The 23,728-nt window shown below is 40.1% G+C and overlaps 1 protein-coding gene across 1 annotated transcript; it reads left to right on the plus strand.

Annotated features, from left to right (window-relative positions):
- Positions 1 to 169: 169 nt before the first annotated feature.
- On the plus strand, positions 170 to 23,688 carry LOC129861996 (methionine aminopeptidase 2-like). The gene is made up of 11 exons (XM_055933260.1): positions 170 to 411; positions 1,311 to 1,430; positions 1,849 to 1,911; positions 2,888 to 2,990; positions 5,807 to 5,968; positions 6,855 to 7,036; positions 7,630 to 7,724; positions 9,851 to 9,947; positions 12,775 to 12,878; positions 22,208 to 22,323; positions 22,726 to 23,688. Exons 1-11 carry the CDS (start codon positions 201 to 203, stop codon positions 22,976 to 22,978), a joined length of 1,506 nt encoding a protein of 501 aa, XP_055789235.1. The 5' UTR covers positions 170 to 200; the 3' UTR covers positions 22,979 to 23,688.
- The last annotated feature ends 40 nt before the right edge of the window (positions 23,689 to 23,728 follow it).

A 23,728-nucleotide genomic window follows, 5' to 3' on the forward strand; every position in this document is an offset into this window, starting at 1 on the left:
TTATGATGAAAGACGAACCGCCTCAATAAAAGTTAGTAGCATATACTCTCCAGACTTTAAGCACTACACTCCTATCTTGTCACTTGAGAAATGAAGATAGGACGGGCTTAGTTTTCTCTATTGAGGTCAAGCAGCTGCACAAAGTGCCTAATAGCTCATTATTGGCTCAGCTGCCTGTCTGCCTCGAGCACAGTTTCAGAATGTGGCCACTGGAGGCTCCCAGCAGTTTATGCGTCACTTCATTCCGAACGCCGATGATGGCGGAGCTCGAGATAGTGCAGCCTGAACCGGAGGCGCCCGAAGTTCTCAATGGGGACGCCGACGAAAACGAAGCGAAAGAGGACGCGGAGCCCTCGGAAACAGGGAAGAAAAAGAGAAGAAAAAAGAAGAAGAATAAGACCGCTGTCCCAGGTAAGAAAAAATGCATGATAGTGAGGATAAATTCCCGTTTTGGACATAGCGCATTATTGAGGGGTCCCCTGTTGTGCCACAGCGTAAAAAGACCAGTAAAAATGAGAAGCATGGGACTTTACTACCTGTCAGAAAGTGATAATGTTCTGCCGCAGCTGTCACGGCTGTCCCGCACCTGGAAGTGAACGGGTACCGGTGCCGTTATGAGGGCTAAAGGGGAGATGCACATCTGGAAACGGGACAATGCCTCTCTCGAGGCTTGAAATCGCTTCTTCTATTGGTTTAATGGAATGCTGTCAAATTCGAAAATTGAAGAATGTTGCAGCGATGACATGACAGTCATATTAAAGGACTTTTCAGCACTTGTCTTCTTGCCTGTTAAAAGAGCTCCACTAGGGAGGAAAAAAACCATGCGTTTAGCACTAAATGAATTGCTGACAAGACTATGTGACAAGCATAGGCTATACATTATCTTGTAAAAACACATGTGGGCATGATATTATTTTCTGGTGTGTGTTAAACTATGTATCTATATAGTCCTGTTTCTGAAGGGCTATAGATGGCATGGCATAATGCTGCAGGGTACCTACATATGCCCTTGGGATATTGATTCTAGGTATAGATACAAATTATGCATTGCTCCTGCCAAGTTCTGTTCACAGTAGATGCACTTTCTCAAAATGTATCAATTTACCCACTTTAAATGTGTGTGTGTGTGTGTGTGTGTGTGTGTGTTGCGCACACACGTGCGCTTGGGTATTTGTGTGTGTGTTGCATGTGTGTGTGTGTTGCATGTGTGTGTGTGTGTGTGTGTTGTGTGTGTGTGTTGCATGTGTGTGTGTGTGTTGCACGTGTGTGTGTGTGTTTGTGTTTGATTGTGTGCGTGTATGACTTTGCAGCAGGGACAAATGAGTCTGAGGGGGATGGAGATACGGGAGGAGGTGTTGGTGATGTGACGAAACAGTTGGAGCAGCAAGCCCTGCCTGAGGACATAGATAAGGAGGATGATGGAGAGGAGGGTATGAGTCTATGACTTCATCATTATCATCATCATTCACCATTGTCCTTCTCATACTCAAACTCAACATGTGACCTGCGACATGAGTTTGGTGTCATTTAGTGTTGTGCGTTCACCAACTAGCTACATCACCTGCTAGCATTCTAGTGGCCAACGTGACTGACTGAACCACTTCTCAGTTCCTCTTTCACTTTATCATCCTTATCGTTCTCATACGGATCTTGAAGTCCCGATTTGGCCCTTAATAAACCTAAACAAATGTATAATTTGACCTGTGACGTGAGTTGGCGTCTGCTGCTGCTGCCCATTACAGTGACTTCTTAAGTGCGAACAGTTAATTACAAGCGTACGTGAATTGTGACTGACCACGTTATGTCACGTTTGGTTAAGAGAATCTAAAAAGTGTATGTTTTCGACAGATGGAGAAGAGGAGGAAAACTCAGCAGGGAAGAAGAAGAAGAAGAAGAAGAAGAAGAAGGGAGGTGAGTTTGTTGTCGTTGTCATGGTTTCTCCCTCTGCATGGTTTGACTTCCTTTTGTTACCGTGTTTATATGTCTCGACTTGATTAGTTATTTTGCTTGAGAAGAGGTTTCCCCTACTAGACTTTTACTGCATCTGTATTAGTGATAAGAGTGCATTCGGAAAGTATTTAGACCTGTGAACTTTTTCCACATTTTGTTACGTTACAGCCTTATTCTGAAATGGATGAAATAGATCTTTTAAACCCTCTCATCAATCTGCTCACAATACCCCATCATGACAAAGCAAAAACAGGGTTTTATCAAATGTAGCAAATGTATTAAAATTATAAAACTGAAATATCATATTTACGTAAGTATTTAGACCCGTGTTAAATATCAGGGTTAGGGATAGTTATATACATGGTGTTATGCAGGTGTAGCAGGTGTCTAAGCTTTTATTGCCATACACCATGTACCATGTGTTGCTAATAGCAACAATGTGTTGCACATCTGCAGACGCTAACCTCTCTCTCATACACCCTGTACCATGTGTTGCGACCATATGGGACCATGTGTTGCTAATAGCAACAATGTGTTGCACATCTGCAGACGCTAACCTCTCTCTTCTCCCTCCTTCTCTCTATCTGACCCCTCTTTGCCCTCTTCCCCTTGTCCTCCTCTCTTCTCATCCTCCCCTCTCTCTCTCTCCCTCCATCTCCCTCTCTCTATCTGACCCCTCTTTGCCCTCTTCCCCTTGTCCTCCTCTCTTCTCATCCTCCCCTCTCTCTCTCTCCCTCCCTCCATCTCCCTCTCTCTATCTATCTGACCCCTCTTTGCCCTCTTCCCCTTGTCCTCCTCTCTTCTCCTCCTCCCCTCTCTCTCCCTCCCTCTCTCCATCTGACCCCTCTTTGCCCTCTTCCCCTTGTCCTCCTCTCTTCTCATCCTCCCCTTTCTCTCTCTCCCTCCCTCCATCTACCTCTCTCTATCTGGGGAACAGTGAAGGGACAGACTGACCCTCCCACTGTCCCTATTTGTGAGCTGTATCCCAGTGCTATCTACCCAAAGGGAGAGGAATGTGAATATCCTCCATCTAAAGACGGGTATGTCACCTCTACCAAGTCCATTGGCCTTATGTAGTGTGATGGATATACATCTTATGTAGTGTGATGGCCATAGATCTTATGTAGTGTGGAGGCCATAGATCTCATGTAGTGTGGTGGCCATTGATCTTATGTAGTGTGATGGCCATAGATCTTATGTAGTGTGGAGGCCATAGATCTCATGTAGTGTGGGGGCCATAGATCTTATGTAGTGTGGTGGCCATAGATCTTATGTAGTGTGGTGGCCATAGATCTTATGTAGTGTAAATGGCCATCGATCTAATGCAGTGTGATGGCCATCGATCTTATGTAGTGTGGTGGCCATAGATCTTGTGTGGTGGGCATATATATTCTGTTATGTGGTGTCCATATATCTTATGTAGGCTGGTGGCCATAGATCGTATGCAGTGTGGTGGCCATAGATCTAATGCAGTGTGGTGGCCATAGATCCAATGTAGTGTGGTGGCCATAGATCTAATGCAGTGTGGTGGCCATATATCTAATGTAGTGTGGTGGCCATAGATCTTATGCAGTGTGGTGGCCATATATCTTATGTAGTGTGGTGACTATAGATCTTATGTAGTGTGGTGGCCATAGATCTTGTACAGTGTGGTGGCCATAGATCTTATGTAGTGTGGTGTCCATAGATCTAATGCAGTGTGGTGTCCATAGATCTTATGTAGTGTGGTGTCCATAGATCTAATGCAGTGTGGTGTCCATATATCTTATGTAGTGTGGTGACTATAGATCTTATGTAGTGTGGTGGCCATAGATCTTGTACAGTGTGGTGGCCATAGACCCTATGTGGTGGCCATACATTTTATGCAGTGTGATGGCCATAGATCTTATGCAATGTGGTGCGTGGCCATAGATCTATGGCCGTGTGATGGCCATATATCTTATGTAGTGTGGTGGCCATAGATCTTATGTAGTGTGGTGGCCATAGATCTTATGTAGTGTGGTGTCCATAGATCTAATGCAGTGTGGTGTCCATAGATCTAATGCAGTGTGGTGTCCATATATCTAATGCAGTGTGGTGTCCATAGATCTAATGCAGTGTGGTGTCCATAGATCTAATGCAGTGTGGTGTCCATATATCTAATGCAGTGTGGTGTCCATAGATCTAATGCAGTGTGGTGTCCATAGATCTAATGCAGTGTGGTGTCCATATATCTAATGCAGTGTGGTGTCCATAGATCTAATGCAGTGTGGTGTCCATAGATCTAATGCAGTGTGGTGTCCATAGATCTAATGCAGTGTGGTGTCCATAGATCTAATGCAGTGTGGTGTCCATAGATCTAATGCAGTGTGGTGTCCATAGATCTAATGCAGTGTGGTGTCCATATATCTAATGCAGTGTGGTGTCCATATATCTAATGCAGTGTGGTGTCCATATATCTAATGCAGTGTGGTGTCCATAGATCTAATGCAGTGTGGTGTCCATAGATCTAATGCAGTGTGGTGTCTTTAGATCTAATGCAGTGTGGTGGCCATAGATCTAATGCAGTGTGGTGTCCATAGATCTAATGCAGTGTGGTGGCCATAGATCTAATGCAGTGTGGTGGCCATAGATCTAATGCAGTGTGGTGTCCATAGATCTAATGCAGTGTGGTGTCCATAGATCTAATGCAGTGTGGTGTCCATAGATCTAATGCAGTGTGGTGTCCATAGATCTAATGCAGTGTGGTGTCTTTAGATCTAATGCAGTGTGGTGTCCATAGATCTAATGCAGTGTGGTGTCTTTAGATCTAATGCAGTGTGGTGGCCATAGATCTAATGCAGTGTGGTGGCCATAGATCTAATGCAGTGTGGTGTCTTTAGATCTAATGCAGTGTGGTGTCCATAGATCTTATGCAGTGTGGTGTCCATAGATCTAATGCAGTGTGGTGGCCATAGATCTAATGCAATGTGGTGGCCATAGATCTAATGCAGTGTGGTGTCCATAGATCTAATGCAGTGTGGTGTCCATAGATCTAATGCAGTGTGGTGGCCATAGATCTAATGCAGTGTGGTGGCCATAGATCTAATGCAGTGTGGTGTCCATAGATCTAATGCAGTTTGGTGTCCATATATCTAATGCAGTGTGGTGTCCATAGATCTTATTGAGGTCACTGTGGTTTACAGATCATCATACTTCATACTCTAAAACATAATATAAATATTGGATGTGCCTCAGTCACCCAAGATAACACAATAACATGTTATTCACAATAAGGTTCCTTCTCGTTCACAATACCAGGTCTCTCTTGCCAATGAGATTTAATCGCAATGACACCAGGTTAAATCAAGGTTAAATGAAACGTATGCACACATATGCGTACGCACACACACACACATATGCACACATATGCACACATATGCACACATATACACACATATACACATTTACACACACACACACACACACACACACACACACACACACACACACACACACACGCTATGTTAATCTATACCTGCATTATAAACTGCAGTGTTTGCTGCTTCCTTTCCTGAAGGTGTTTGACATCCCAATCCCATTAGAAGATAAAGAATGTGCTGTCTGTGGTGTGGATGTGTGTGTGTGTGTGTGTGTGTGTGTGTGTGTGGTATGTGTGTGTGTGGTGTGTGTGTGTGTGTGTGTGTGCATGCTTGCTTGCCTGTATGTGTTTGTGTGCGTGCATATTTGTATGTACATGCCTGGGTGTGTGTGTCTGCATGTGTGCCTGCATGTGCGTGTGTGTGCGCGTGTGTGCGTGCACGTGCGTGTGTGTGTGTGTGTGTGTGCGCCTGTGCGTATGTCTGTGCGTGTGCGTGTGTATATGTGTGTGTCCCAGGCGCAGTGCAGCGTGGCGGACCACCCATGAGGAGAAGAGGGTCCTTGACAAGGCCAACGAGGAGATGTGGAGTGACTTCCGTCAGGCTGCCGAGGCCCACAGACAGGTCCGAAACTACATCAACACCTGGATCAAACCTGGGATGACCATGATCAACATCTGGTGAGGGTCATTTGGTTTACTATATCATACAGGCCCCTTGGTACGAACTGGCCTGACAGTAGTGTACTGCGTTGACGTTCACTTTAGTCAAAAATTGTGTATTGTTGTAGTTGAGTAATTTGAGCTATTCTCAATTCTGCTCTTGTAGAGTAGCAGTACTGCAGGTTTTTGTTCCAGCTCAGCAGTAAAACACCTGATTCGGTTCATCAACTGATCTACTCCTTCATTAGCTGAATCAGGTGTTTCACTGATGAGCTGGTGCTGTACCCTCCTCAGTAGCCGCATCGAGGATCATCGAGTGAGTCTGCATTAACCTACATGGTTACCCTGTGTTGCTGAAGTTGTCATGTCCTGAATGTGACACCTGTCCCTGTCCCTGTCTTTCCCTGTCTGTCTGATCTGTCCCTGTGCCTGTCTGTCTGGTCTGTCCCTGTCTGTCTGGTCTGTCCCTGTCTGTCTGGTTTGTCTCTGTCTGTCTGATTTGTCCCTGTGCCTGTCTGTCTGGTCTGTCCCTGTCTGTCTGGTCTGTGCCTGTCTGTCTGGTCTGTCCCTGTCTGTCTGGACTGTCCCTGTCTGTCTGGTCTGTCCCTGTCCCTGTCTGTCTGGTCTGTCCCTGTCCCTGTCTGTCTGGTCTGTCCCTGTCTGTCTGGTTTGTCCCTGTCTGTCTGGTTTGTCCCTGTGCCTGTCTGTCTGGTCTGTCCCTGTCTGTCTGGTCTGTGCCTGTCTGTCTGGTCTGTGCCTGTCTGTCTGGTCTGTCCCTGTCTGTCTGGTCTGTCCCTGTCCCTGTCCCTGTCTGTCCCTGTCCCTGTCTGTCTGGTCTGTCCCTGTACCTGTCTGTACCTGTCTGTCCCTGTACCTGTCTGCCTGGTCTGTCGCTGTCTGTCAGTGAACGACTGGAGGACTGCAGTAGGAGGCTAATCAAAGAGAATGGTCTGAAGGCTGGCCTGGCATTCCCCACGGGCTGCTCTATCAACCATGTTGCTGCCCACTACACCCCTAATGCTGGTGACCCCACAGTCCTGCAGTACAACGACGTCTGCAAGATAGACTTCGGCACGCACATCAACGGTCAGTGAGCACACACTGAGTTTCAGTTCAGTTCAGTCTGTAGTTTTGTTTTGTGTTCAATCAATCAATCAATCACATGTATTTCTATAAATAGACTGGCAGGCACATCAATGGTCAACACTGGCACTGAGTTCTGTCAATCAATCAAATATATTCAGCAGGGTTGTCACAAAGTGCTTTACAGTTACCCGGGCTAATGTCTGTATCTGATGGCACTTGCATTTTACAGCAGTAATAGCCAATCCGCAATACTGAAGGTTTTTGATCCAGCATTTTAATGCTATTACACCTGACTCAACTAATCAACTGACCTTCAACCCCTTGATGAGCTGAATCAGGTGTTTAACTGCTGAACTGGGACAAAACCCCGGCAGTGGTGCAGTTCTACAAGGATCACAATTTAAAAGTCTTCCTTTATCTTGTGAGACTTTATTTAGATGTTATATATTAAAATAGAGCTGTAATGATCTGATACATTGTAATCACACTTCTTACCCATACTTTTGTAAATACCACCTGAAACAGGAAGGTGAGATGAAACTTTACGTCATGTCGTTGTACTTGGCTGATATTCATGTTTGTCTGTGTTTCAGGTCGAATCATTGACTGTGCCTTTACCGTGACCTTTAACCCAAAGTACGACAGATTACTGGAGGCTGTGAGAGACGCTACCAACACAGGCATCAGGGTAAAACAACCCATTTATCCATCCATGCACTATGACTTTGGTTCCCATTGTTCAGTGGGTTAGACTAGAGCATGTAAAAAAAAAAAAAAAGACCCTTCTTTTCAGCCAATCATCAGGTTTAAATGGACATTTTGACTATGGCCCCTCCCACTCAAGGTTAGAGTGGTTATAGTTGTTGACAGATGAAGAAGCAAGTTTGGCTTGCGACCAGTGTGTTTTACTTTTATGATGTGTGTGTGTGTGTGTGTGTGTGTGTGTGTGTGTGTGTGTGTGTGTGTGTGTGTGTGTGTGTGTGTGTGTGTGTGTGTGTGTGTGTGTGTGTGTGTGTGTGTGTGTGTGTGTGTGTGTGTGTGGTGGTGACCAAGAGATAATACACCTCTGGATATGGACACATCTGCCTGGTTCTTGCCGGACCTTATGTAGTGGGGTTAGACCAAAGAAGACCGTCTGTAGTGGGGTCAGATCAAAGTAGACCGTCTGTAGTAGGGTCCGACCAAAGTAGACCTTCTGTAGTGGGGTCAGACCAAAGTAGACCGTCTGTAGTAGGGTCCGACCAAAGTAGACCTTCTGTAGTGGGGTCAGACCAAAGTAGACTGTCTGTAGTGAGGTCCGACCAAAGTAGACCTTCTGTAGTGGGGTCAGACCAAAGAAGACCTTCTGTAGTAGGGTCAGACCAAAGTAGACCGTCTGTAGTGGGGTCAGACCAAAGTAGACCGTCTGTAGTGGGGTCAGACCAAAGTAGACCGTCTGTAGTGGGGTCAGACCAAAGTAGACCGTTTGTAGTAGGGTCAGACCAAAGTAGACCGTTTGTAGTGGGGTCAGACCAAAGTAGACCTTCTGTAGTGGGGTCAGACCAAAGTAGACCGTCTGTAGTAGGGTCCGACCAAAGTAGACCTTCTGTAGTGGGGTCAGACCAAAGTAGACTGTCTGTAGTGAGGTCCGACCAAAGTAGACCTTCTGTAGTGGGGTCAGACCAAAGAAGACCTTCTGTAGTAGGGTCAGACCAAAGTAGACCGTCTGTAGTGGGGTCAGACCAAAGTAGACCGTCTGTAGTGGGGTCAGACCAAAGTAGACCGTCTGTAGTGGGGTCAGACCAAAGTAGACCGTTTGTAGTAGGGTCAGACCAAAGTAGTCCATTTGTAGTGGGGTCAGACCAAAGTAGACCATCTGTAGTGGGGTCAGACCAAAGTAGACCGTTTGTAGTGGGGTCAGACCAAAGTAGACTGTCTGTAATTGGGTCAGACCAAAGTAGACTGTTTGTAGGGGGGTCAGACCAAAGTAGACCGTCTGTAGTGGGGTCAGACCAAAGTAGACCGTTTGTAGGGGGGTCAGACCAAAGTAGACCATCTGTAATGGGGTCAGACCAAAGTAGACCGTTTGTAGTGGGGTCAGACCAAAGTAGACCGTTTGTAGTGGGGTCAGACCAAAGTAGACCGTCTGTAGTGGGGTCAGACCAAAGTAGACCGTTTGTAGTGGGGTCAGACCAAAGTAGACCGTTTGTAGTGGGGTCAGACCAAAGTAGACCGTCTGTAGTGGGGTCAGATCAAAGTAGACCATCTGTAGTGGGGTCAGACCAAAGTAGACCGTCTGTAGTGGGGTCAGACCAAAGTAGACCGTCTGTAGTGGGGTCAGACCAAAGTAGACCATCTGTAGTGGGGTCAGACCAAAGTAGACCGTCTGTAGTGGGGTCAGACCAAAGTAGACCATCTGTAGTGGGGTCAGACCAAAGTAGACCGTTTGTAGTAGGGTCAGACAAAAATAGAGCCAGCATTAAGTCACATCTACAGCCATCCGCTGAGACAACTCTAGCTAGCTGTTTTTACAGTGCACACAACATCAGGGTTGTGGGTTCAACTCCCGCATGGGCCACATAATACTGAATATATCTGTTAATGTTGACAGTTCTGTAATCCGCTTTGGATAAAAGCTTCTGCTAAATGACCATATTTTGGATGCTAGCTAACATCCTAAGAGGATATGTGATGTAACTCTCACTCCCCACTCGTCTGATAATGAGCTCTGCAGAGATGGTTGGTTGATGTTTGCTTGTGTAACTGTCAACTCTTGTCTATTTTGTGACCCCTGTGGAGAGAGCTTGTGTAACTGTCAACTGTTTTCTGTGCCAGTGTGCGGGGATAGATGTGCGCCTGTGTGATGTGGGTGAAACCATCCAGGAGGTCATGGAGTCTTATGAGGTGGAGATAGATGGGAAAACATACCAAGGTATCAGTCTCTCTGTCTCTGTCTCTGTCTCTCTCTCTGTCTCTCTCTCTCTTTGTCTCTCTCTCTCTTTGTCTCTCTCTCTTTGTCTCTCTCTCTCTCTCTTTGTCTCTCTCTCTTTGTCTCTCTCTCTTTGTCTCTCTGTCTCTCTCTGTATGTATAATATATATATATATATATATTACTGTATGTATATACACAGTGCCTTGCAAAAGTATTCATCCCCCTTGGCGTTTTTCCTATTTTGTTGCATTACAACCTGTAATTTAAATAGATTTTTATTTGGATTTCATGTAATGGACATACACAAAATATTCAAAATTGGTGAAGTGAAATATAAAAAATAACTAGTTAAAAAAAAAGACAAAAAACTGAAAAGTGGTGTGTGCATATGTATTCACCTCATTTGCTATGAAGCCCATAAATAAGATCTGGTGCAACCAATTACCTTCAGAAGTCACATCATTAGATTTTTTTTAAATTGAAAGAATATGGCACCACAACAAATCTGCCAAGTGAGGGCCGCCCACCAAAACTCACGGACCAGGCAAGGAGGGCCTTAATCAGAGAGCAACAAAGAGACCAAAGATAACCCTGAAGGAGCTGCAAAGCTCCACAGCGGAGATTGGAGTTTCTGTCCATAGGACCACTTTAAGTCATACTCTCCACAGAGCTTTGCTTTACGGAAGAGTGGCCAGAAAAAAGCCGTTACTTAAAAAAAAAAATAAGCAAACACGTTTGGTGTTTGCCAAAAGGCATGTGGGAGACTCCCCAAACATATGGAAGAAGGTACTCTGGTCTGATGAGACTAAAATTGAGCTTTTGGTCATCAAGGAAAACGCTATGTCTGGTGCAAACCCAACACCTCCCATCACACCGAGATGTTTTTCATCGGCAGGGACTGGGAAACTGGTCAGAATTGAAGGAATGATGGATGGCGCTAAACACAGGGAAATTCTTGAGGGAAACCCGTTTCAGTCTTCCAGAGATTTAAGACTGGGACGGAGGTTCACCTTCCAGTAGGACAATGACCCTAAGCATATTGCTAAAGCAACACTCGCGTGGTTTAAGGGGAAATCCAATTGAGAATCTGTGGTATGACTTAAAGTTTGCTGTAAACCAGGGGAACCCATCCAACTTGAAGGAGCTGGAGCAGTGTATGTACACTTCTGACTTCAACTGTATATACACATAGATATATTACTGTGTGTATGTGTATATAGATATATTACAGTATGTGTATGTACAGTTGAAGTCGGAAGTTTACATACACTTAGTTTGGAGCCACTCCACAAATTTCTTGTTAACAAACTATAGTTTTGGCAAGTCGGTTAGGACATCTACTTTGTGCATGACAAGTAATTTTTCCAACAATTGTTTACAGACAGATTATTTTACGTATAATTCACTTAATCACAATTCCAGTGGGTCAGAAGTTTACATTCGCTAAGTTGACTGTGCCTTTAAACAGCTTAGAAAATTCCAGAAAATTATGTAATGGCTTCTGATAGGCTAATTGACATAATTTGAGTCAATTGAAGGTGTACCTGTGGATATATTTCAAGGCCTACCTTCAAACTCAGTGCCTCTTTGCTTGACATCATGGGAAAATGAAAAGAAATCAGCCAAGACCTCAGAAAAAAATTTGTAGACCTCCACAAGTCTGGTTCATCCTTGGGAGCAATTTCCAAACGCCTGAAGTTACCACGTTCATCTATACAAACAATAGTACGCAAGTATAAACACCATGGGACCATGCAGCCGTCATACCACTCAGGAAGGAGACGCGTTCTGTCTCCTAGAGATCAACGTACTTTGGTGCGAAAAGAGCAAATCAATCCCAGAACAACACCAAAAGGACCTTGTGAAGATGCTGGAGGAAACAGGTACAAAAGTATCTATATCCACAGTAAAACGAGTCCTATATCGACATAACCTGAAAGGCCTCTCAGCAAGGAAGAAGCCACTGCTCCAAAACCGCCATAAAAAAGCCAGACTACGGTTTGCAACTGCACATGGGAACAAAGATCGTACTTTTTGTAGAAATGTCCTCTGGTCTGAAAGAAGAATAGAACTGTTTGGCTACGACCATCGTTATGTTTGGAGGAAAAAGAGGGAGTCTTGCAAGCCGAAGAACACCATCCCAACCGTGAAGCAAGGGGGTTTGCTGCAGGAGGGTCTGGTGCACTTCACAAAATAGATGGCATTATGAGGCAGGAAAATGATGTGGATATATTGAAGCAACATCTCAAGACATCAGTCAGGAAGTTAAAGCTTGGTCGCAAATGGGTCATCCAAATGGACAATGACCCCAAGCATACTTCCAAAGTTGTGGAAATTGGCTTAAGGACAACAAAGTCAATCCTATAGAAAATTTGTGGGCAGAACTGAAAAAGTGTGTGCGAGTAAGGAGGCCTACCTGACTCAATTACACCAGCTCTGTCAGGAGGAATGGGCAAAAATTCACCCAATTTATTGTGGGAAGCTTGTGGAAGGCTACCCGAAACGTTTGACCCAAGTTAAACAATTTAAAGGCAACGCTACCAAATACTAATTGAGTGTATGTAAACTTCTGACCCACTGGGAATGTGATGAAATAAATAAAAGCTGAAATAAAACATTCTCTCTACTATTATTCTGACATTTCACATTCTTAAAATAAACTGGTGATCCTAACTGACCTAAGACAGGGAATTTTTACTAGGATTAAATGTCAGGAATTGTGACAAACTGAGTTTAAATGTATTTGGCTAAGGTCTATGTAAACTTCTGACTTCAACTGTGTGTATATATATATATATATATATATGTATTTTTTCTTCCTATGTAGTAAAGCCAATCAGGAACCTCAATGGCCACTCCATCGGCCAGTACAGGATACACGCAGGCAAGACTGTCCCCATCGTCAAGGGAGGAGAAGCTACCAGAATGGAGGTGGGTACTGACTGGTGACTGACTGGTGACTGACTGAGTATTGACTGGTGACTGACTGAGTACTGTCTGATGACTGAGTACTGACTGAGTACTGACTGGGTTCTGACTGGGTACCGACTGGGTACCGACTGGGTACTGTCTGGGTACCATCTGACGATTGACCGGCGACTGACTGGAGACTGACTGGAGACTGACTGATGATTAGGGCTCCCGAGTGACACAGTGGTCTAAGACAATGCATCTCAATGTAGGAGGCGTCACTGCAGTACCTGGTTTGAATCCAGGCTGCATCACATCCGATCATGATTGGGAGTCCCATAGGGCAGCGCACAATTGACCAAGTGTCGTCCTGGTTTGGCCAGGGGTCGGCCGTCATTGTAAATAAGAATTTGTTCTTAACTGACTTGCCTAGTTAATTAAAGGTTAAAAAAAAAAGACTGAGTACTGACTGGTGGCTTCTTTCGCTCATTTGAACAGAGGCCTTTTCAGATGTTACCTCAGTACCATGTAGTTAAACTTCTTCTTTTCTTATTTTTTTTTACATCACGTCTGCGACAACATACTCAAGCTACACATCTCCTCTCTTGCAGGTTCATTCTGTTCAAGTGAAATTATATATACAAGTAATAAAATCCTAATTATATATACAAGTAATAAAATCCTAGAGTATAAATAAAACCCTTAAGGAAGTGTAATAGCGAGAACATCTCTATAGAGTTACAAGATGTCGAGATCAGCTCAGATTAATATCTCGCACGCACGCACGCACGCACGCACGCACGCACGCACGCACGCACGCACGCACACACACACACACACACACACACACACACACACACACACACACACACACACACACACACACACCTCCTTAGTCACCTCCTTCAGTTCTTTAATTACACTTTTAGCCACATTATTGCACCTTTAAAATCACATTATTACACTTATAAGCACATTACCAGCCGGAAGAATCAAGTAGCAATTACATTTCTAAACACATCGAGTTCTCACCACTCAAAGTCAATTAATGACCAGTTAACTCACTAAAGCAGATATCAGCTAGATACCTGCCACATATCTTTAGAGATACCTAGATACCTGAGGATCTAAGTATATTGCCCAGATAAGGACCATATTGGTGAGGTCACAGAGGTCAATTAGCCTGGTACCAGATTTGTCTGTGCTGTTTTGCCAACTCCTAAGGTGTGAGAATGACCACATGAGTTGGCAACATAAACAGATCCGGGGTTTCAGGCTTTAACCACCCACCCTGACACACACAGCTGCAATGCTTAACTCCGTTTGGACAGAACTGAACATTTTAATTGGCGGGCTGCTGAGTGGTACGTTTTTGCTGAGGTTTTCAGCTAAGCCAGGAAGCGATGGATGGAGTTGCTGATGTGCCAGGTTAGAAGGTTTTATATTTAGCTGGAGTGAGTGGTGTTGGGTTTGGGCCATTACCCTCTTTGTGTGTGCGTGTGTGTCTTTGTGTGTGTGTGTGTGCAGGCTTGCTTGCCAGCATGTGTGTGTGTGTGTGTGATCATAGTGCTCTCTGTTCTGCTGGAGTGTCAGCAGGGTGTGATGCGAGGCTGCTCTCACTGGAGTGGACTTTCAGCAGGGTGTGCTGTGAGGCTGCTCTCACTGGAGTGGAGTGTCAGCAGGGTGTGCTGTGAGGCTGCTCTCACTGAGTGATTATCTGAGCAGAGAGGAAGGGTGTCAGTGTTATCAGCTAATACAACAGGGCCTTGAATCCCCACCACCTGATATGGTGCTTTTCCATTGAGACTTACCCCCACACCAGTGGGACGGGTCGGACTTACCATTGCTTAATGGTACACTATAAGAACACAATTAGAGATGACTTACTGTAATGAACACTATAAGAGATGAGTTTCTGTAATGAACACTATAAGAGATGAAGTTACTGTAATGAACACTATAAGAGATGAGTTTCTGTAATGAACACTATAAGAGATGAGAGTTACTGTAATAAACACTATAAGAGATGAGTTACTGTAATGAACACTATAAGAGATGAAGTTACTGTAATGAACACTATAAGAGATGAGTTACTGTAATGAACACCATTAGAGATGAGTTACTGTAATGAACACTATAAGAGATGAGTTACTGTAATGCACACTATAAGAGATGAGTTACTGTAATGAACACTATAAGAGATGAGTTACTGTAATGAACACTATAAGAGATGAAGTTACGGTAATGGCCACTATAAGAGATGAGTTTCTGTAATGAACACTATAAGAGATGAAGTTACTGTAATGAACACTATAAGAGATGAGTTACTGTAATAAACACTATAAGAGGTGAGTTTCTGTAATGAACACTATAAGAGGTGAGTTTCTGTAATGAACACTATAAGAGGAGTTACTGTAATGAACACTATAAGAGATGAGTTACTGTAATGAACACTATAAGAGATGAGTTACTGTAATGAACACTATAAGAGATGAAGTTACTGTAATGAACACTATAAGAGATGAAGTTACTGTAATAAACACTATAAGAGGAGTTACTGTAATGAACACTATAAGAGATGAAGTTACTGTAATGAACACTATAAGAGATGAAGTTACTGTAATGAACACTATAAGAGATGAAGTTACTGTAATAAACACTATAAGAGGAGTTACTGTAATGAACACTATAAGAGATGAAGTTACTGTAAAGAACACTATAAGAGATGAAGTTACTGTAATGAACACTATAAGAGATGAGTTACTGTAATGAAGACTATAAGAGATGAGTTACTGTAATGGACACTATAAGAGATGAGTTACTGTAATGAACACTATAAGAGATGAGTTACTGTAATGAACACTATAAGAGGAGTTACTGTAATGAACACTATAAGAGGAGTTACTGTAATGAACACTATAAGAGATGAAGTTACTGTAATAAACACTATAAGAGATGAAGTTACTGTAATGAACACTATAAGAGATGAGTTACTGTAATGAAGACTATAAGAGATGAGTTACTGTAATGAACACTATAAGAGATGAGTTACTGTAATGAACACTATAAGAGATGAAGTTACTGTAATGAACACTATAAGAGATGAAGTTACTGTAATGAACACTATAAGAGATGAGTTACTGTAATAAACACTATAATAGATGAAGTTACTGTAATGGCCACTATAAGAGGTGAGTTTCTGTAATGAACACTATAAGAGGAGTTACTGTAATGAACACTATAAGAGATGAGTTACTGTAATGAACACTATAAGAGATGAGTTACTGTAATGAACACTATAAGAGATGAAGTTACTGTAATGAACACTATAAGAGATGAAGTTACTGTAATAAACACTATAAGAGGAGTTACTGTAATGAACACTATAAGAGATGAAGTTACTGTAATGAACACTATAAGAGATGAAGTTACTGTAATGAACACTATAAGAGGAGTTACTGTAATGAACACTATAAGAGATGAAGTTACTGTAATGAACACTATAAGAGATGAAGTTACTGTAATGAACACTATAAGAGATGAGTTACTGTAATGAAGACTATAAGAGATGAGTTACTGTAATGAACACTATAAGAGATGAGTTACTGTAATGAACACTATAAGAGATGAGTTACTGTAATGAACACTATAAGAGATGAAGTTACTGTAATGAACACTATAAGAGATGAAGTTACTGTAATGAACACTATAAGAGATGAGTTACTGTAATGAACACTATAAGAGATGAGTTACTGTAATGAACACTATAAGAGGAGTTACTGTAATGAACACTATAAGAGGAGTTACTGTAATAAACACTATAAGAGATGAAGTTACTGTAATAAACACTATAAGAGATGAAGTTACTGTAATGAACACTATAAGAGATGAGTTACTGTAATGAACACTATAAGAGATGAGTTACTGTAATGAACACTATAAGAGATGAGTTACTGTAATAAACACTATAAGAGATGAAGTTACTGTAATAAACACTATAAGAGATGAAGTTACTGTAATAAACACTATAAGAGATGAAGTTACTGTAATGAACACTATAAGAGATTAGTTACTGTAATGAACAGTATAAGAGATGAAGTTACTGTAATGGCCACTATAAGAGATGAGAGTTACTGTAATGAACACTATAAGATATGAGTTACTGTAATGAACACTATAAGAGATGAGTTACTGTAATGAACACTATAAGAGATGAGTTACTGTAATGAACACTATAAGAGATGAGTTACTGTAATGAACACTATAAGAGATGAAGTTACTGTAATAAACACTATAAGAGATGAAGTTACTGTAATGAACACTATAAGAGATTAGTTACTGTAATGAACACTATAAGAGATGAGAGTTACTGTAATAAACACTATAAGAGATGAGTTACTGTAATGAACACTATAAGAGATGAAGTTACTGTAATGAACACTATAAGAGATGAGTTACTGTAATGAACACCATTAGAGATGAGTTACTGTAATGAACACTATAAGAGATGAGTTACTGTAATGCACACTATAAGAGATGAGTTACTGTAATGAACACTATAAGAGATGAGTTACTGTAATGAACACTATAAGAGATGAAGTTACGGTAATGGCCACTATAAGAGATGAGTTTCTGTAATGAACACTATAAGAGATGAAGTTACTGTAATGAACACTATAAGAGATGAGTTACTGTAATAAACACTATAAGAGAAGAAGTTACTGTAATGGCCACTATAAGAGGTGAGTTTCTGTAATGAACACTATAAGAGGAGTTACTGTAATGAACACTATAAGAGATGAGTTACTGTAATGAACACTATAAGAGATGAGTTACTGTAATGAACACTATAAGAGATGAAGTTACTGTAATGAACACTATAAGAGATGAAGTTACTGTAATAAACACTATAAGAGGAGTTACTGTAATGAACACTATAAGAGATGAAGTTACTGTAATGAAAACTATAAGAGATGAAGTTACTGTAATGAACACTATAAGAGATGAAGTTACTGTAATAAACACTATAAGAGGAGTTACTGTAATGAACACTATAAGAGATGAAGTTACTGTAATGAACACTATAAGAGATGAAGTTACTGTAATGAACACTATAAGAGATGAGTTACTGTAATGAAGACTATAAGAGATGAGTTACTGTAATGGACACTATAAGAGATGAGTTACTGTAATGAACACTATAAGAGATGAAGTTACTGTAATGAACACTATAAGAGATGAGTTACTGTAATGAACACTATAAGAGGAGTTACTGTAATGAACACTATAAGAGGAGTTACTGTAATGAACACTATAAGAGATGAAGTTACTGTAATAAACACTATAAGAGATGAAGTTACTGTAATGAACACTATAAGAGATGAGTTACTGTAATGAACACTATAAGAGATGAGTTACTGTAATGAACACTATAAGAGATGAGTTACTGTAATAAACACTATAAGCGATGAGTTACTGTAATAAACACTATAAGAGATGAAGTTACTGTAATAAACACTATAAGAGATGAAGTTACTGTAATAAACACTATAAGAGATGAAGTTACTGTAATGAACACTATAAGAGATTAGTTACTGTAATGAACAGTATAAGAGATGAGTTACTGTAATAAACACTATAAGAGATGAAGTTACTGTAATGAACACTATAAGAGATGAAGTTACTGTAATAAACACTATAAGAGGAGTTACTGTAATGAACACTATAAGAGATGAAGTTACTGTAATGAACACTATAAGAGATGAAGTTACTGTAATGAACACTATAAGAGATGAGTTACTGTAATGAAGACTATAAGAGATGAGTTACTGTAATGAACACTATAAGAGATGAGTTACTGTAATGAACACTATAAGAGATGAAGTTACTGTAATGAACACTATAAGAGATGAAGTTACTGTAATGAACACTATAAGAGATGAGTTACTGTAATAAACACTATAATAGATGAAGTTACTGTAATGGCCACTATAAGAGGTGAGTTTCTGTAATGAACACTATAAGAGGAGTTACTGTAATGAACACTATAAGAGATGAGTTACTGTAATGAACACTATAAGAGATGAAGTTACTGTAATGAACACTATAAGAGATGAAGTTACTGTAATAAACACTATAAGAGGAGTTACTGTAATGAACACTATAAGAGATGAAGTTACTGTAATGAACACTATAAGAGATGAAGTTACTGCAATGAACACTATAAGAGATGAAGTTACTGTAATAAACAGTATAAGAGGAGTTACTGTAATGAACACTATAAGAGATGAAGTTACTGTAATGAACACTATAAGAGATGAGTTACTGTAATGAACACTATAAGAGATGAGTTACTGTAATGAACACTATAAGAGATGAGTTACTGTAATAAACACTATAAGAGATGAAGTTACTGTAATAAACACTATAAGAGATGAAGTTACTGTAATAAACACTATAAGAGATGAAGTTACTGTAATGAACACTATAAGAGATGAGTTACTGTAATGAACAGTATAAGAGATGAGTTACTGTAATAAACACTATAAGAGATGAAGTTACTGTAATGAACACTATAAGAGATGAAGTTACTGTAATGAACACTATAAGAGATGAAGTTACTGTAATAAACACTATAAGAGATGCAGTTACTGTAATGAACACTATAAGAGATGAGTTACTGTAATGAACAGTATAAGAGATGAGTTACTGTAATAAACACTATAAGAGATGAAGTTACTGTAATGAACACTATAAGAGATGAAGTTACTGTAATGAACACTATAAGAGGAGTTACTGTAATGAACACTATAAGAGATGAAGTTACTGTAATGAACACTATAAGAGATGAAGTTACTGTAATGAACACTATAAGAGATGAGTTACTGTAATGAAGACTATAAGAGATGAGTTACTGTAATGAACACTATAAGAGATGAGTTACTGTAATGAACACTATAAGAGATGAAGTTACTGTAATGAACACTATAAGAGATGAAGTTACTGTAATGAACACTATAAGAGATGAGTTACTGTAATGAACACTATAAGAGATGAGTTACTGTAATGAACACTATAAGAGGAGTTACTGTAATGAACACTATAAGAGGAGTTACTGTAATAAACACTATAAGAGATGAAGTTACTGTAATAAACACTATAAGAGATGAAGTTACTGTAATAAACACTATAAGAGATGAAGTTACTGTAATGAACACTATAAGAGATGAGTTACTGTAATGAACACTATAAGAGATGAGTTACTGTAATAAACACTATAAGAGATGAAGTTACTGTAATAAACACTATAAGAGATGAAGTTACTGTAATAAACACTATAAGAGATGAAGTTACTGTAATGAACACTATAAGAGATTAGTTACTGTAATGAACAGTATAAGAGATGAGTTACTGTAATAAACACTATAAGAGATGAAGTTACTGTAATAAACACTATAAGAGATGAAGTTACTGTAATAAACACTATAAGAGATGAAGTTACTGTAATGAACACTATAAGAGATTAGTTACTGTAATGAACAGTATAAGAGATGAAGTTACTGTAATGAACACTATAAGAGATGAAGTTACTGTAATGAACACTATAAGAGATGAGTTACTGTAATGAAGACTATAAGAGATGAGTTACTGTAATGAACACTATAAGAGATGAGTTACTGTAATGAACACTATAAGAGATGGAGTTACTGTAATGAACACTATAAGAGATGAAGTTACTGTAATGAACACTATAAGAGATGAGTTACTGTAATGAACACTATAAGAGATGAGTTACTGTAATGAACACTATAAGAGGAGTTACTGTAATGAACACTATAAGAGGAGTTACTGTAATAAACACTATAAGAGATGAAGTTACTGTAATAAACACTATAAGAGATGAAGTTACTGTAATAAACACTATAAGAGATGAAGTTACTGTAATGAACACTATAAGAGATGAGTTACTGTAATGAACACTATAAGAGATGAGTTACTGTAATGAACACTATAAGAGATGAGTTACTGTAATAAACACTATCAGAGATGAAGTTACTGTAATAAACACTATAAGAGATGAAGTTACTGTAATAAACACTATAAGAGATTAGTTACTGTAATGAACACTATAAGAGATTAGTTACTGTAATGAACAGTATAAGAGATGAGTTACTGTAATAAACACTATAAGAGATGAAGTTACTGTAATAAACAGTATAAGAGATGAAGTTACTGTAATAAACACTATAAGAGATGAAGTTACTGTAATGAACACTATAAGAGATTAGTTACTGTAATGAACAGTATAAGAGATGAAGTTACTGTAATGGCCACTATAAGAGATGAGAGTTACTGTAATGAACACTATAAGATATGAGTTACTGTAATGAACACTATAAGAGATGAGTTACTGTAATGAACACTATAAGAGATGAGTTACTGTAATGAACACTATAAGAGATGAGTTACTGTAATAAACACTATAAGAGATGAAGTTACTGTAATAAACACTATATGAGATGAAGTTACTGTAATGAACACTATAAGAGATTAGTTACTGTAATGAACACTATAAGAGATGAAATTACTGTAATAAACACTATAAGAGATGAAGTTACTGTAATAAACACTATAAGAGATGAAGTTACTGTAATAAACACTATAAGAGATGAAGTTACTGTAATAAACACTATAAGAGATGAGTTACTGTAATGAACACTATAAGAGGAGTTACTGTAATGAACACTATAAGAGATGAAGTTACTGTAATAAACACTATAAGAGATGAGTTACTGTAATGAACACTATAAGAGATGAAGTTACTGTAATGAACACTATAAGAGATGAAGTTACTGTAATAAACACTATAAGAGATGAAGTTACTGTAATAAACACTATAAGAGATTAAGTTACTGTAATAAACACTATAAGAGGAGTTACTGTAATGAACACTATAAGAGATGAAGTTACTGTAATAAACACTATAAGAGATGAAGTTACTGTAATAAACACTATAAGAGATGAAATTACTGTAATGAACACTATAAGAGATGAAGTTACTGTAATGACATCAGCATTTATTGAATCGTCTGGAAAACCAATTGCTCATCTATGATGTTTATTCTTGTAAAAAGGAAAAATATAATCTCGAAACATCTACATTCGTTACCAGAAGGATTTCAATGACATAAAAAGTGCTGTGAGTTTCTCTCCCTTTTTCCTTCTGCCAATAAAGGCTTTCAGTTTCAAGGACTTTGGTCTTATGTAAGTTGCAGATGGATTACGGTCAATCAGTTGTTTCTAGGATCTGCTGAGTTTTCGGTGTCCTCCTCTACCCTTCTGCTCTACAGGAAGGTGAGGTGTACGCAATCGAGACGTTTGGCAGCACTGGGAGGGGAGCTGTTCATGGTGACATGGACTGCTCGCATTACATGAAAAACTTCAACGTTGGACACGTGCCAATAAGGTCGGTCGCTCAGTTCGGTCGACGCTCACTGAGTGCGAGCCTCACCTAATTTTAATGCTGAATGATAAGACTGAACATCGATGCTAAGTAGAAATCTATACTGTAGATGTCATTCTGTTCACCATCGAGGACGATCGAGGGCGAATGACCCTGTTCAGTCCGATCCCTTCCAACGTGCTGATTCTTACAGTATACACCTGAACTGAATACTACTGTACCAATATAACAGTGCACCCATAAACTACAGACACAAATTAGCCAGCTGGCTAAATATGGCATATTTACATAAATGTTGATCAATGTGGATTATCCCACTGCACTGCTCTCATAATCCTTATCTCTCTCCCCTCCTCCCCTCTGTGTCCCTGCCTCCTCCCATTGTGCTGTGTGTCCCTGTCACAGGCTCCCCAGAGCTAAGCATCTGCTCAACGTGATCAACGAGAACTTCGGGACGTTGGCGTTCTGCCGCCGCTGGTTGGACCGGCAGGGAGAGAGCAAGTACCTGATGGCCCTGAAGAACCTGTGTGACCTGGGCATCATAGACCCATACCCTCCGCTCTGTGACACCAAGGGCTCCTACACTGCCCAATACGAACACACCATCCTTCTCAGGCCCACCTGTAAGGAAGTGGTGAGCAGGGGTGATGACTACTGAGTACGTTCCCGTGGGCCAGCTGGCCTCGAACCAGGAAGAACAGGAAGACGAAGAATGAGAGAAGATAAATCAGGGTCATGTTCATTGGATGCCATAACACTGATCTATTCACCACATGCAAATTCCACTCCGTTTATGTCCCTTTAATAGCGTTTGTTATTGGACAAGTCTACGTAGTCCTTCTGTGTTTCCGTGCGTTTTCTTTCAGTTTGGTGCCTAATGAACACGATCCCTGAAATATGTCCTCGACTGATGAGAACATTTATGCAACGTTATTATTGTGATGTCATTTTAAGTTGCTTGAATCCTACCTTCTACACCTACCGTCAAGTGTTTTAGCAAGAGACCGTTAATTATTACTTAACTTATGTATTAATATAAGTATTATTTCAAAGGATCAAGCCAATAAATAAGGGCATATAAAAAGCAAGAAATATAATCGGAATTTTCTTTATTATACTTACTTGATTCCTGTATTGCTTATTTAGAATTAAATGAAATATGCAAAATGACTCCCTATGTTTGGGTGGACACCTCAATGTATTATTTAATAATTCAAAGCATATTCAATGCCTTGAAAATAACCTGTGATATGACTATAATAATGCTATGAAATTATTTATATTTCTATATTTTGTTTCTCTGTCCTTATTTATTTTTGAGGTGATTTTTTTCAAAAATAAATCAATTGAATTGTTGCACATCTTAAACCTGTTTTTGTATATTGTATTCATGTTTGAATGTAAAGTG

Source organism: Salvelinus fontinalis, chromosome 9 (genome assembly GCF_029448725.1).
Source record: "Salvelinus fontinalis isolate EN_2023a chromosome 9, ASM2944872v1, whole genome shotgun sequence".
In the NCBI taxonomy this organism is placed as follows: domain Eukaryota; kingdom Metazoa; phylum Chordata; class Actinopteri; order Salmoniformes; family Salmonidae; genus Salvelinus; species Salvelinus fontinalis.

Bases quoted from the DNA above. Each gene is read 5' to 3' on its own strand.
- LOC129861996 (XM_055933260.1), top strand. From the start codon at position 201: ATGTGGCCACTGGAGGCTCCCAGCAGTTTATGCGTCACTTCATTCCGA. The intron at 1,912-2,887 runs GTGAGTTTGTTG...TCTGGGGAACAG, and splicing joins GAAGAAGAAGAAGAAGGGAG to TGAAGGGACAGACTGACCCT. The intron at 22,324-22,725 runs GTCGGTCGCTCA...TCCCTGTCACAG, and splicing joins GTTGGACACGTGCCAATAAG to GCTCCCCAGAGCTAAGCATC.